The following is a 16817-nucleotide window of genomic DNA, read 5'->3' on the forward strand; positions in this document are numbered from 1 at the left end:
GACCAAGCCATGTAGAGTCCTGAGTAAGACTCCCATTTTAGCTATAACTTGTGCTGTCATCCTCCATTGTGAGTAACATCATTATATCTTCTTTCTTCTGGGCCAAATACCTGAGAAATGCTAGGTAACCTGTACCTTGTTTTCTGTCATATATACATTTTCTTTGCCTTTTATCCTTTTCCAAATATATGTCCTTTATTGATTCCCTGTAAATTTCTAATCATGCTAACAAGTAACTCTCTTTCACTATTAAATCCTTCCATATACCCCTTGGAAACAATCCCCTCTCAATAATTATCAAAAATTAAAATTAAATAAAAATTTAAATTTAATATTAAAAAATCAAATTAAAATTAAAAAAAAAATTATACACTGTGTGAGACTGTAGTGCCATAAATGGTTACACATTATACCCTCTTTTCTAAACAGATTTTCTTGCAAAAGGACATTAAATATGTCACTGGTCTGGTTTCACCACTCTGTAATTTATCATACTCTCAATACTGGAACCTCCCTGAGATGCCTCTCCTTCTATATCCTGGTCTCTTGCTGTAGCCTTTGATCACTGTGATCCTTCAGCTTTAAATCTGCAGGACCTCCCCCATCATATGCTCCAGCAGCAGGACGTAGTCCCCCTACATATATGTAGCAGATGTGCAACTTGATCTTCAGGTATGTCCCCTAACAGTTCGTGTGCAGACTGGCTCTGACTGTGTTTTCTACCTCTGGTTAGTTTCTTTTTTCCTGGGCTGCTTTCTATGGCTTAGGTCCAAAGTTGTGCATATTTCTGTTGCGAATTGATGTATAAGAAAGAGTTGGTGTCAATGGAAATTCTACAGTACTGAGGTAAGGAAGAATGGATTGAAAACCAGGTTGTAAAGATGGGACTTTGAGGTAGGGACTGCAGTCATGATATAAAGTAAATAAATTAGAGAAAAATATTTAAGTGTTTATAATAAAAGTAACAGTTACAGAATACCTGAGTAACATAAAAATATACCTGAAGTAGGTGAGGGCTAAAATAATGGAAAGAATGCAAAATAAAATACACTCATTATTTATCATTAATTATGTATATTCCTGTGCATATACAAATGCATTTACATGTAAAAGTACACATACACCTATGTGTATACACAAACACACATATATGTATATATAAGAATACATATTAGTTTATATTTATATATACAAATATATATGTGCAATGCGCTTCAATATGAACAGCAATTCACATGATGTGAATATTTAGTAATATAAGTCTAAGAATTATGAAAAACAACGAATCTATACTCCGAAAATAGTGGTAGAGTTGAAAAAAAAACAAAGAACACCTAGATAATTTTGATATTTTACAAATTCGCTCAAGTCTTCTTGGATAAGAATTATATGTGCAGATTATTGTTGACTAAAAATCAATACATAAACCAAAATTTAAGAAGAAAGAAGGAATGAACGGTAGAACGAAATGATTAACTTCTTTAACTTCATTAAAAATCTCCCTTCCCAAATCTTCCTGAAATAGATCAATACATATTCTACTCCACTCCAGAATTATGCAATACTAGGGTTTCCTGTTAGAGAAATGATCCTTTCAAAGTATTCCCAATTACTGAATCATAATTATACATTTGTTCCCAAACGCAAATTTCTGATCCCCTTACCTTTCTGAAGATGTCAGTCCCAAATAATGAGTCTCTCAAAGTTTGACCCCTTAATCCATGCGGAGCTATGCGCACAGATGATCTGGAAAGATCCAAATTATTCATGGACGAATCTTTTAGCATTGTTAATGCACACAAGAGATGTTTTAATAGTATAAAGTTTGATTCTGGAACCTGTTGGAACAGGCTAAACAAAGAAAAAGGAGAATTTTAGGTTAGACCATTTTGAAATAATGTAAGTTAGAAATATAACTACGAAGAACAAATAGGGTAAATGTTTTGTAGACAAACTCATAGTATAATCAGATCTCAAAGGAAGTTAGAATATATAGCTAGAGTATTACATAAAATATTTTCTGCAAATCACTTTTCTGTACAGCATCACGGAAAATCATTTTTAAAATTCTTTATGAATGTCAGTGTACTAGATGTATGACTGCTACCTACAGAAGCCAGAGGACGTTGGCAGGATCCCGGGTATAAGAATGAATGAAGATTGTTGCAAACTATGTATGTTCTGTGTGTGAAAACATCCAGTGCTTACAAACAGCACACCAACTTTCTTGCCAGCCGGGGGACACCTTTAACATCTAATGTATTATAATTCCATGACACAGTCTTTTTTTTTTTTTTTACATTGGTCCATGACACAGTCTTATAACAATCTAGAACATAAGGAGCCGAATCACACTCATGATTCTACTCAATGCCCTGGTTTTGGAATGAATGAAGATTTGAAGACCATGTGTGATCTGTGTATGAAAATATCCAGTGTTTTTCAGCAGCAAACCATCTTTCCAACCACCATGGACTGGAGATATATTTAATATCAAATGTAGTATGAATCCATGGAACACTCTGGTGACACTCTAGAAAATAAGGAGCAGTAAGCACACTAGTGATCCAACACAATACAATTATAAAAGATTCTGCTACTGCAAGAAAGAGATGCAGGGCACCTGGGTGCAATGGGAGCTCAAAGCTCCGGTTAAATATGAAATCCTCCTATGGAGTATCAGACAGAAAAATGACTCAAAGAAGTCAAAGCTATACCTGACCTAGACATCTCTACATAGTTATAGTTGAGAAAGAAGAATTCATGTTCTAATTAATGACTTATATTGACCATGTGAAATATTCAGAATACCATGATAACAATTAAAGGCAGCAAGCAACCCAGAGGTATTACATGCACATACTTCTTATAAGTTGTCTCACACATGAACTAAACCAATACTCTAGCCAGACCTGAACACAAGGTTTTACTTACACTGTCTTCTAAATCATGACATTTAAAGGAGACGACTCCCAAGTAAGTTTGAGACATGGTTCAACACGCTAGCTCGTGAAAGCAGAATGTTTATAAAGTGAAAATACATGTCTGAGCGAAGGGAACCTCTTGGCATAGGACATCATTGCTGCTTGCAATACTAGAAACACAAGCCTATGTATCTTACAAAAGCACTGCTTCTATATTGGTGCAGTTCCCCAAGTGCTTAATGTATCATTACCTTTCGCTGGCATTAAATTCTCCAGTCAGAGTTCCTTTTTCTGGGATGCAAAGCCAATTTTCATACATGATCAAGGTATGTGTGGTTGAATCAATGTTAATAATAAAATCCTGTTTTATTGATATGAAACAAAAAAAGTAATGGTCAATGTATATTGTAGATAGTACTTGAGAAACATTTTTTGAAATTAGCACTTTATTCCAGTGATTCTTATCTTGTGGGTCATAATCATTAGGGGGTCACATATAATATATTTTCCATATCAGATATTCTATGCATTTGTCTTTATAATCATATCAGGAACAAAATTTGAAGTATGAAGAGAAGCAATATGAAGTAATGGTTAAGAGTCACAAAACCATGAGGAAATATGTTAGTGTTACAGGATTAGGGAGGTTGAGAATCAGTGGTTGAGAGCCTACTTCCCTAAAAGACCCCAAACTGACGTCTCCCCAGAATCTTGGATCAAATGTGGAAACTAAATGCAGGATCTTGTGTTTTCTTACCTAAGACATGAATCAATTAAGCAGAGTCCTAGTTGCTATAGCAATGAAGTAAAACTACAGTCTGTTCATATTGCCTCTCCTGGTTTCTAGTCCACACCACTCCTTGCAATCATTGATCTACACTCCAATTCCCAGACCAAAGCTCTCTCTGCCTGAAGGAAGGCAGCTCCTTTGTGGAATATCCAGAGAGCAGCCTGTCATAACTTCTCTCTGAATGGCTCCAACCAGCAGCAGACTGAAATAGGATGTAAATAGCCACAGCCAAACATTGGATCTTATGGATTAATGATGACTTTATGGTAGAAATGCAGGAAAGATTCTGTGCCCAGAAGAAGATAGGAACACCATAGGATGAGCTACAGAGTCAACTAAGCTGGTCCACTGTGAAATAGTAAGGGCTGAACTTCGACCTGAATAGGCACCAGATGCTGCAGCACATTTATAGCAAATGTAAAGCTTAGTCTCCATGTGGGTACCCCAACATAAGGAGCAGGGGTTATACTTAAGCTGTTGACTGTGAAAACCCTTCCCCACCTGAACTCAGGGGCAGAAGTTATGCTAACCCTGAAGAGAGTTGATGTGCCAGGGAAGGAGGATGACCTAGGGCCCCCTGATGACTTAGAGAAAGAATGAGGAGAGAATATGTGGGCGGCAGCATCTAGACATAAAATGAGCAAATAAATGTAAAATAGTAGTAGTAATAAGAATAGGAGGAGGAGGAGGATCAGCTATTAAAACATTTCAACAAAACAAACAAACCAAAACCACAGGCCTCTTTTTGGAATTAGGCAACTCTCCAAAAGTGAGAACACTAGAAAATACCGTGGTAATTAGAAATTAAGTAAAAAAGCTATGTTTCTATTCCAAGCCATGTCGAGTCCTGAGTAAGACTTGCATCCTAGCTATACATTGTGCTATCATCCTCCATTGTGAGTAACATCATTATATCTTCTTACTTTTGGACCTAATACCTGAGAAATGCTAGTTAACATGTACCTTGTTTTCTGTCATATGTACATTTTCTTTGCTTTTTATCCTTTTCAAAATATATGTCCTTTCATTTGTGATCATACTACCAAGTAACTCTCTATCAATTTTCAATCCTTCCATATACCCCTTGGAAACAATCCCCTCTCAATAATTTTCAAATATTAAAATTAAATAAAAATTTAAATTTAATATTAAAAAATCAAATTAAAATTAAATAAATATATTAGTGTGTGAGATGTGTTGTGCCATATGTGGTTATACATTATACCCTCTTGTCCAAACAGATTTTCTTGCAAAAGAATATTAAAATATGTCACTGGTCTGGTTTCAGCACTCTGTATTTTACCATACTCTCAAAACTGGAACCTCCCTGAGATGCCTCTCCTTCCATATCCTGGTATCTTGCTGTAGCCTTTGATCACTGTGATCCTTCAGCTTTGAATCTGCAGGATCTCCCCCATCATATGCTCCAGCAGCAGGACCTAGGCCCCCTACCTATATGTAGCAGATGTGCAACTTGATCTGCAGGTATGTCCCCTAATAGTTCATGTGCAGACTGTCTCTGACTCTGTTTTGTACCACTGGTTAGTTTCTTTTTATCTGGGCTGCTTTCGATGAGTCCAGTAGAAGGTGGTGAACACATTACTATTGTGAATTGATGTATAAGAAAGAGTTGGTGTCAATGGAAGTTCTACAGTACTTAGGTAAAGAAGAATGGAGTGAAAATCTGGTTGTAGAGATGGGACTTGGAGGAAGGGACTGCAGTCAGGATATAAAGTAAATAAATTAGTGAAAATAATTATGCATATGTGTTTATAATAAAAGTAACAGCTACAGTATACCTGAGTATCATAAAACTGTACTTGAAATAGTTTAGGGCTAAAATAATGGAAAGAATACAAATTAAAATACACTAATTATTTATGATTACTTATGTATCTACATATACATATACAAATACATTTACATATACAAGTACACATATACTTATATGTACACACAAACACACATATATATAGGTAGATATAAGACTACATATAAGTATATATTTATATATACAAATATATATATATGTGCAATGTGCTTCAATTTGAACAGCAATTCACATGATGTGAATATTTAGTAATATAAGTCTAACAATAATGAAAAACAACTAATCTATACTCCAAAAATAATGGTACAGTGGAAAAAAACAAAGAAAACCTAGGTAATTTTGATCTTTTAAAAATTCGCTCAAGTCTTCTTGAATAACCATTATATGTGCAACAGATTATTGTTGACTAAAACATCAATATCTAAACCAATATTTAAGAAGAAAGAAGGAATGAACGGTAGAACGAAATGACTAACTTCTTGAAACTACATTAAAAAAATCTCCCTTCCCAAATCTTCCTAAAATAGATCAATACATATTCTACTCCACTCCAGAAGAATGCAATCCTAGGGTTTCCTGTTAGAGAAATGAACCTTCCAAAGTATTCCCAATAACTGAATTATAATTAGACATTTGTTCCCAAAGGCAAATTTCAGATCCCCTTACCTCTCTTAAGATGTCAGTCCCAAATAATGAGTCCCTCGAAGTCTGACCCCTTAATCCACGTGGAGCTATGCGCACAGATAACCTGTGATGGTCCAAATTATTCATGGAATAATCTTTTAGCATTGTTAATGCACACAAGAGATGTTTTAATAATATAAAGTTTGGTTCTGGAACCTGTTGAAACAGGCTAAACAAAGAAAAAGGAGAATTTTAGGTTATACCATCTTGAAAATAATGTAAGTTAGAAATATAACTACGAAAAAAAATAGGATAAATTATTTGTAGACCAACTCATAGTATAATCAGAATTCAAAAGAAGTTAAAATATATAGCTAGAGTATTGCATAAAATATTTTCTGCAAATCACTTTTCTGTAGAGCATCATGGAAAAACATTTTTAAAATTCTTTATGAATGTCAGTGTACTAGATGTATTACTGCTAACTACAGAGCCCAGAGGAAATTGACAGGATCACTGGTATCAGAAGGAATGAAGATTGTTGCAAACCGTGTATGTTCTGTGTGTGAAAACATCCAGTGCTTTCAAACAGCACACCAACTTTCTTGCCAGCCGGGGGACACCTTTAACATCTAATGTATTATAATTGCATGACACAGTCTTATAACAATCTAGAACATAAGGAGCAGAATCACACTCATGATTCTACTCAATGCCCTGGTATTGGAATGAATGAAGATTTGAAGACCATGTGTGATCTGTGTATGAAAATATCCAGTGTTTTTCAGCAGCAAACCAACTTTCCAACCACCATGGACTGGAGATATATTTAATATCAAATGTAGTATGAATCCATGGAACACTCTGGTGACACTCTAGAAAATAAGGAGCAGTAAGCACACTAGTGATCCAACACAATACAATTATAAAAGATTCTGCTACTGCAAGAAAGAGATGCAGGGCACCTGGGTGCAATGGGAGCTCAAAGCTCCGGATAAATATGAAATCCTCCTATGGAGTATCAGACAGAAAAATGACTCAAAGAAGTCAAAGCTATACCTGACCTAGACGTCTCTACATAGTTATAGTTGAGAAAGAAGAATTCAGTAATAGATTCATGTTCTAATCAATGACTTATATTGACCATGTGAAACATTCACAATACCATGACAACAATTCAAGGAAGCAAGGAACCCACAGGTATTATATGCAAATACTTCTTTTGTCTCACACACGAACTAAACCAATACTATAGCCAGACCTGAACACAAGGTTTTACATAGACTGCCTTCTAAATCATGACATTTTAAAGGAGACGACTCCCAAGTAAGATTGAAACATGGTTCAACACGCTAGCTTGAGAAAGCAGAATGTTTATAAAGTGACAATACAAGTCTGAGTGAAGGAAACCTCTTGGCATAGGACATCATTGCTGCTTACAATACTAGAAACAGATGCCTACGTAACTTGCTAAAGCACTGCTTCTATATTGGTGCAGTTGCCCAAGTGCTTACTGTATCATTACCTTTGGATGACATTAAATTTTCCAGACAGAGTTCCTTTTTCTGGGATGCAAAGCCAATTTTCATACAGGATCAAAGTAAGTGAGGTTGAATCCATGTTAATAATATAATCCTGTTTTATTGAACATGAAACAAAAAAAGTAATGGTCAATGTATATTGTAGATAGTACTTGAGAAACATTTTTTGAAATTAGCACTTTACACCAGTGATTCTTATGTTGTGGGTCATAATCATTAGGGGGCCACATATCATACATTTTCCATATCAGATATTCTATCCACTTTTCTTTATAATCATATCAGGAACAAAATTTGAAGTATGAAGAGAAGCAAAATGAAGTAATGGTTAAGAGTCACAAAACCATGAGGAAATATGTTAGTGTTACAGGATTAGGGAGGTTGAGAATCAGTGGTTGAGAGCGTATTCCCCAAAACACCCCAAACTGACATCTCCCCAGAATCTTGGATCAAATGTGGAACCTAAATGCAGCATCTTGTGTTTTCTTACCTAAGGCAAGAACCAAATAAGCAGAGTCCTAGTTGCTATAGCAATGAAATAAAACTACAGTCTGTTCATATTGCCTCTCCTGGTTTCTAGTCCACACCACTCCTTGTAATCTTAGGTCTGCACTCCAATTCCCAGTCAAAAGCTCTCTCTGCTTGAAGGAAGGCAGCTCCTATGTGGAATATCCAGAGAGGAGCCTATCATAACTGCTCTCTGAATGGCTCCAACCAGTAGCAGACTGAAATAGGATATGAATAGCCACAGCCAATCATTGGATCTTATGAATCTATGAAGGACTTTATGGTAGAAATGCAGGAAAGATTTTGTGCCCGGAAGTAGATAGGAACTCCATAGGAAGAGCTACAGAATCAAATAAGCTGGTCCACTGTGAATTACTAAAGGCTGAACTTCCAACTGAATAGGCAGCAGATGCTGGAGCACATTTATAGCAAATGTAGCGGTTAGTCTCCATGTGGGTACCCCAACATATGGAGCAGGGGTTATACTTAAGCTGTTGACTGTGAAAACCCTTCCCCACCTGAAGTCAAGGGCAGAAGTTATGCTAACCCTGAAGAGAGTTGATGTGCCAGGGAAGGAGAATGACCTAGGTCCCCCTGACGACTTAGAGAAAGAATGAGGGGTGAAGATGTGGGCGGCAGCGTGCAAGACATAAATGAGCAAATAAATGTAAAATAGTAGTAGTAGTAAGAACAGGAGGAGGAGCAGGAGGAAGAGGAGGAGGAGGAGGAGCAGCTATTAAAAATTCCAACAAAACAAACAAAACCACAGGCCTCTTTTTGGAAACAGAAAACTCTCCAAAAGTGAGAACACTATAAAATACCTCCTGATTGTGTAATTTAGTGAATCTGTATTTTAGTTCACACAGAGTAAAGGTGTAATAAACATTTACACCTCTGCTTAAAGACCAAGGTGGAATTGTGGTGAAGTATCTTACTTGTTTCCCTTGTGAGAAGGTCTCACAGTTTCATATCTTTTTTTTTTTTTTTTTTTTTTTTTTTTTTTTTTTTTTTTATTAACTTGAGTATTTCTTATATACATTTCGAGTGTTATTCCCTTTCCCGGTTTCCGGGCAAACATCCCCCTCCCCCCTCCCCTTCCTTATGGGTGTTCCCCTCCCAACCCTCCCCCCATTGCCGCCCTCCCCCCATAGACTAGTTCACTGTGGGTTCAGTCTTAGCAGGACCCAGGGCTTCCCCTTCCACTGGTGCTCTTACTAGGATATTCATTGCTACCTATGGGGTCAGAGTCCAGGGTCAGTCCATGTATAGTCTTTAGGTAGTGGCTTAGTCCCTGGAAGCTCTGGTTGCTTGGCATTGTTGTACTTTTGGGGTCTTGAGCCCCTTCAAGCTCTTCCAGTTCTTTCTCTGATTCCTTCAATAGGGGACCTATTCTCAGTTCAGTGGTTTGCTGCTGGCATTCGCCTCTATATTTGCTGTATTCTGGCTGTGTCTCTCAGGAGCGATCTACATCCAGCTCCTGTCGGTCTGCACTTCTTTGCTTCATCCATCTTGTCTAATTGGGTGGCTGTATATGTATGGGCCACATGTGGGGCAGGCTCTGAATGGGTGTTCCTTCAGTCTCTGTTTTAATCTTTGCCTCTCCCTTCCCTGCCAAGGGTATTCTTTTTCCTCATTTAAAGAAGGAGTGAAGCATTCACATTTTGATCATCCGTCTTGAGTTATGTTTGTTCTTAAAATTTGTAAATATTCAACTACCTAAATTTAGCTGTAAGCATCAGCTTTTTAAAAAATATTTATTTCTTCAATGTATGTGAGTACAAATTGATCCCTTCAGATACACCAGAAGAGAGTACTGCACCCCATTACAGATGGTTGTGAGCCACCATGTCGTTGCTGGGAATAGAGCTCAGGACCTATAGAAGAACAATCAGTGATCTTCTACTGAGCCATCTCTCCAGCCCCTAACATCATCTTTTTTTAAGAACAGAAACTGTTTTTGTGCATGAAATACCACAATGAAGTTTTGTGTTGTAACAATGATAGCATGTCATGAAAATGGAAGAATCCCAGGTGCTCTTTCTTGTACCTGCAAATTGCTTTGAATGCACATGGCTACCTTCAGTCACTGATCTTAACTGTTCTCCCCATGATGTGGTCCCAAGTTTCTGTCAATTTGCACCAGACACACCTGGCAAGCTCAAGGGCCAAGGAGAGCTTATTGGGTCCTTTGCGAAATGTTATTAAGCACAGTAATTACAGAGCATTATCTTTTCTCATGATGTCTGGGCCACAGGTCCACATTTTTCTGAGAGGTGAATTCAGATCAAGGCCCAAACAGAAATAAAACAAAGATATTTGCTCTAGAGTCACTGCAGCTCCCTAGGAAATTAACTGTGATAGACAGGTTAAATGTAGCTTAGGTTAATTCTTGACTACTTGACATGGAAGTAGGATGTCAATATGTGGCAATAGTGAAAGTGCTGGATTATTTTTTGAATGAAAAGGAAAACAATTATATTTATCTACTAGAGAGAAGGCAATATTAAACATTGACAGCCAATGTTTAATATTGTAGGTCAGTTGTGGACTAGCCATTCTGAACTGTTATTTGTGAGGGATAATTTTTGGTAAGTATTATTTAGGACATGAATTTTGTAAAAAACACTTGTATCGCTATTATTACTTGTCCCGTTATTACATCACAATACATGGTCAGAGGTGAATCAGTGGGAATATATGTAATGTCAAACTAAAGCTGACCTGATATATGAGGATGTTAAATTTTAACATATGCTGTTCCCCTGTGTCTTTGTCATGAATCTTGTGACATTCTAATCTTTTTAAGAATTTTACCTGCCATGTACATTATCAAGAGATCATGTGTCCATAGAAACAGTCATCATCATGTAATTTCAAGGACAGAATGCATAAATGCATCTCTAGTGGCATGCTTAATGTTGGTGAAGAAAAAACCTTCCTTACCTGTAGTAAGGATGCTAATGTGTCTGACAAGATAAATTTGTTCACACAAAGCATAAATTCCTAACACAGTTATACTAGTAATGTAGATGCTGGAAAGTAAATATACATATCCGAAGAAGTCAAATAACTCATTTTAAATAGGTTAAGCCATATTAGTTGGCATTTATGTATAGTCCAGTAGGATAAAAGATGTTAAAATACAGCAAAAATGTGTATATCTAATTCATTAATAATGTAAAGTAAAGGTCGAAACATATATATAATTGTAAAATAGAGTTATCTCAAAGGAAATAGTATTACAGGAGACTCCAGAAAAATATGGAGTCATAAAGAAGCTGGTAGTCTGTACAGCTGGGTACTCAGCAGGTCACTTCCGTAGACGCATTTCCTCCAACAAGATTTTAGGTTTGGATCTTTGATGCAGTCAGTAGAAAACCTGAGATTACTATTTATTTCAATTACATGGTTCAAACTTCAGTGAAACTTATTTCTATATTAAAAGAATCTTACCACCATGGATAGGTTATCTAAGAATTCACTAGTTTGATTGAATAACTTACTTAGAACAAAGGTGCTGTAGAAACCCAAAATGATACTCACAATTATTGGAGTATGTACCTTTTTGTCTTCAAAAACACTTGTAAGAGGTTGGGGAAACAAACATGTCGTTGCAGGTCGTAATGGAAATAGACAACATACAGGTGGGTTGGTATATACTTTGCCTTCATATTTCTCTGAATTTAAGAAGGAAGGGAAATCATTGTTGTAACTGAACTCACTTACCCTTGCATGCACTTTTCATTTTATAGCCCCTAATCAGAAAGAGATTCCTGTTAAAGTACAAGAAGCATAGAAAACATCAAACGGACACATAATAATGAAAGACTAACTGAAAAAAGAAATAAAAATACAAAAAACTATGAAGGAAAAGACCAAGTCACAGATAGAGCTGACCGCATTTGACTAACACCTGAATTTTCAATGGATATTCTAAAATACTGTTGGGCCTGGATCAACGATCAACATGGTATCAAAGAATACATATAGTAGCCTCGACTTTATTACGAAGCAAACGTATCACTCATATTAACAAAAGAGGAGAAACATTACATAGTATATTGACCAGGAAGCCATTTCTCTTCAGCAATCGGTCTACAAAAGGCAAACATCAATCTAAAGAAAAGGTATATATACTCAAGAGGACAGGAATGATAATTAACTCTGTAGTCATTCAAAAAAAGAGAGGGAAAGTATATGACAACAACAAAATAACAAAGACCCACAAATAAATGAAATCATTAACTGTCTCACCCAATAAAATACAGACTATCAGTTTAGAGAAGAAAACAGATCTCATCTTTCTCCTGTATCCAAAAATACACTTGTTTTAGAAACAATTTCATACTCGTGTTTAGGATGCAATTGCCTATAATTCTTTGACTAGGTTTCAGGTCCCATTTAGCTTTTCATGTTCATTGGCGTTGTCTTAGTTCAGTTAAAGTTTTGGAAGGAATGTTGGTGAGGCTTTATGGGTGAGGTCAAGGGAATATGGCAGAAGATGGGAGGGAAGCAGGTAAAAAAAAATCACTTAGATAATTGTGTTTCTCCTAATATCAAAAGTGCAATAAATTTTATAATGCTTTCAAAGAATGGAATCAAAATGGTATTATAGGATGGTCTAGGATTTTCACTATATAAATGTTACTGATTCATGAGCATGGGGGAATTTTTCCATGATGTGATATCTGTTCAATCTGTAAGATTTTTTATTCTTGTATTGGGTTGTAATTTTTTGTTTTTCTTTTTGTTTTTTTTTGTGTTTGTTTCTTTTTAATTATACAAGTCTTTTACATCATGTTAGAATTTCCCCAAGTAACTGAATACTTTTGGAGTTTACTGTGAATGGTGGTGTTTCATTGATTTACCTTTCATTAAGTCTGTAATTTTTATAAAGACGGAAAGCTCACTTTGTGTGTTAATTTTTTATGCTGCTAATTGTTGAAAGATTTTACAAGTTATCTGAGTATACTTAATGGATTATTTAAACTCACTTAGGTTTGCTGTAATATAAACTTCAAAAAGATATTTTGACTTCTTCATTTCTAAACTGTGTCTCCTTAGCCTCATTCAATTTTAATAGTTTTCTATTTCTTTACAAATGCTGTATGAAACAAGAGTCCATTGAGTATGAATAAAGATGAGTACAGCAAGCCTTTGGTTCCGTAATAGTTAATGCATAACTAGGTGATAGGCAGCACACACTGTAAGGTAATTCTAGGGGATAGAATCACTATCATCCTTGTAAAATAAGACAGTTACTGCTAAATGTTCTTCACTTAACACAGTATGGTAAGCGTTTTCTTATTACTTGATATTTCAACCTTTAACATTTCAGACTATAATCATTTAAAGCTAATTGCAGATGTGGAAAGAAGAAAATTAAAAGAGTCAAAAATAAAGGAACTGTACATTTATATTTCAATCTTTTACATTAATGCTAGGAAAATGAGTTGATCTTGTCAGAGAGGAGTGAAAATATGAGACTTGGACAAGTCAAAGGACCTGCATGGACGATCCTAAAAAGAAATAACAAGACACCAAATGTTGAATTATAAAGGGGTACTTAGGCATAACATTTATTTTTCTGAGAAACCAAACGAAAAACTCAGAACTATGTTAAATTCTGTGGTAATGAAAATACATTTAAGTCTAATCAAAGCACAGTTATTTTAAACTGAGCTGTTTGTGTCACTTATTGCACTTATTCGGATATTTTGCCACACTGTTTATAGTCGTATTTCATATGCATTACAGGTGAATACAACTATCAATTGCTTCCCTAACATGTCAAACTGCCTACTGTTTTACCTACCTTAGGACCTTGACTTAAGGCAGGAGGCTGCTAAGACGTATCTAGCTAGAATCAGTTGACTGCTGAGACATCCTTGTAATTTTTATTTCACAACTGGCTTTCAAGCACCCAACATTGAGAGAAATCCAAGTGCTAACTAAAGCAACTGTATTTTGGGGAAAGTCACATGAAATACTTCAACAATCAATGTATTTCTCTGTCCAGGATTGAAATCATGGCTTGGGCTTGGAATCTAGTCTGATTTATGTAGCTGGTTTGGTCATAATCATGAAAACTGATCACAGTAATTTACTAAATTAGCCAACTTCCTTACAGCATTCTAAATATTAGTCTTATATCAACCAATAAGTCGGGCCATCATCACGCATCAAAGAAGCCTCTTTGTACAGAAAATGGAGACCATTACAGAAAACAAAAACTGGACACAATTACAAGGTGCTTGCATTATGGAAAATCCAGCACCAGCAAATACATGTACATTAGAACTAAATGTTCTGTAGCTCAGGGACCATTGTAGAAGAGGGGTTACAAATAGTGTAAGACCCAGCATACTTGAAAGTCTGTTTTGAAATCGCCTCTCATATAAATAGGTGCAAAATCACAATAATAGCAACGTCAATGCAGTGTTAAGGCAATGGTCAAAATTTCACTTGTCAAAAGTTAAAGGTAGTTAATTATGACTGACTGAATATTATTTTTTTTTCAGAAATAACCTGCATATGGATTGTCTTATGCACTCTGTATATCATGGAAACCATGTTCACAAACAGAACAAAATGAACTCAAGCAATATTCACATTTTTAAAGATACAAATGTACATATAAATGAAAACATGCATAAAACAATATTAAAATGCATTTCAAAGGGCAGTGACTGTGATGGACTTAAGGAAGAAAAGTCAGGCTACAGTGCTACAATTCAGTTTTTGATAAAAATTTAAAATAATACTTGTATTAAATGAAAACATTGTGTACTTATAGTAATGGGAGTTCAGGAGGGACCAAGAACGGTAAATGTGGAAATTATCAATTTCTTTACTGGAGGTTTTCTCTAAGATTTCTGTATCTCAAATTTATATTACAGATACTTTTGAGATACACAAACCATGAATTAAGAATATTTCATGTTGAGGTCTCAGGTGATGAAGGGTAATACAACAAATATACTGTATGCTTCTGTGAATTTCTCAGTGTATGTAATGCGTGCATGTGTGTATGTGCATGTGTGTTTGTGTGTGTGTGTGTGTGTGTGTGTGTGTGTGTGTGTGTGTGTGTATAAAACTCATGCGGCTCCCATCACAACTGATGAATTTAAAGCTTATTTAGAACTTTGAACTGATTAACATTTGAAGAGATCCTCTAGTATTGGTCTTTCTCAATCTCTCACATCTTTTTTTTGTGGGGGTGAGGGAGGTTCTTTACTGAACATTAGTGAACAATATGTCAGGAATATTTTGTCCAATAAACTTCTGTTAATTACTGTCTCCAACTGCCATCTCCCTTCAGGTGAAGTTTCTGGTTTAGAGATGATTGTGCTACAATACCTATTTTGTTTGTTTTTTAATGTATGTTTTGATGACCCAAATTCATGTCCCAAAGCCTGTATTTCAATTCCTTTAGACACTGGATTATCTTTTCAGGTCATTTTGCATATTCTACAGCCATGATCCACCTCTATGTGTGAGGATTAATTTTGATTGTTAATAGAATTGTATTTATACCTTTCTATGGCACAGGATTCTATGCAGAAATCTGATGGATTATTCAGTGTCATTAACTTTTGGCCACACATTGGTGGTTGATGTGGAAAAACTAATACTATAACTGGGCTGTAGAGGCAGAGCCTGAAAAACGCCCTTTTCCAAAGACTGTGGAGGACCATGAAGAAGGCACACTGGAGTGTAAACAATAACTTATTTAATAACATTTGTTATAATAGCAAACAATGTGAAGCATGCAGCCTAAGATAAGTATTGTAAGTGAAAACTATTTGTAACTAATATGGTGAAATGTGAAACAGAAATAGGATCTTGCAATAATTCTTCTGCTATAATTAAGTGGGAGGTAGAAGGGAACATTAAAATAGAATGACCTTAGACCTACTTAACTCATCCTTTCCTACTTACATGTGGTAGGTGATCTGTTTTGTCCTGCTAAATGAAACATTAAATGTCACCATCAGACAATCACTCTGATCATAGATCCACCTCACTTCAGATAAGGGTAATATTTCAGTATACTTTCCTAACTCTATACAAAACACTACTTGAGTTAAAAATGTATTTGAATTTGCAGGGAACTCCCTGTTAATCAGGTGAGTTTTAGTCTCCTCATCATAACTCACATAGGCTTTGTAGTGGATCCAGTGCAATTTAATATTTGTGCCAATGCCAAGCATTTTGCAACTTTGTTCCTCATAGGAAGTTAAACATTATTTTGCACTAGGGTAACCAAAATTGTTGACAGTGGTGCAAGGCTTAATCTTGCAGAATACTTAATGGATTTGTATATCAAATCATAGTTTCTAAATGATCTTATCAAAAATAATAATTTACTACCCAAGAAATCTTTTATGACTTAAGCACCATAGGAAGAAATGGGAGAAATTATAGCTGATAATAGTTTAGGATTCTCTAGATAGTGTATCATGCTTACCTTTATGTATCCTTATGTGAGCAAGTATATATGTGTATACATATATATATGTATATGCATATATTTAAGTATAATTTAAGTGATGTTTAAAAACTTTTCCCATACTCTAATATCATATTTTGTCCCAATG

The 16817-nt window shown here is 35.6% G+C and overlaps 1 protein-coding gene across 1 annotated transcript in view; it reads right to left on the reverse strand.

Annotated features, from left to right (window-relative positions):
* The window catches only part of Tgap1l1 (GTPase activating protein testicular GAP1 like 1), a 144303-nt gene that overhangs the window by 63570 nt on the left and 63916 nt on the right, over positions 1-16817 (reverse strand). The window contains exons 27-31 of the mRNA XM_087636522.1: positions 11761-11894; positions 7695-7804; positions 6212-6398; positions 3176-3285; positions 1665-1851 (exon numbers count right to left, since the gene is read on the reverse strand). Of these exons, the coding sequence (XP_087492648.1) occupies positions 1665-1851; positions 3176-3285; positions 6212-6398; positions 7695-7804; positions 11761-11894 (728 nt within the window). The remainder of the gene's footprint in view (positions 1-1664; positions 1852-3175; positions 3286-6211; positions 6399-7694; positions 7805-11760; positions 11895-16817) is intronic.

This window comes from Rattus norvegicus, chromosome 2 (assembly GCF_021556685.1).
Source record: "Rattus norvegicus strain SHRSP/BbbUtx chromosome 2, alternate assembly SHRSP_T2T, whole genome shotgun sequence".
Taxonomy (NCBI): domain Eukaryota; kingdom Metazoa; phylum Chordata; class Mammalia; order Rodentia; family Muridae; genus Rattus; species Rattus norvegicus.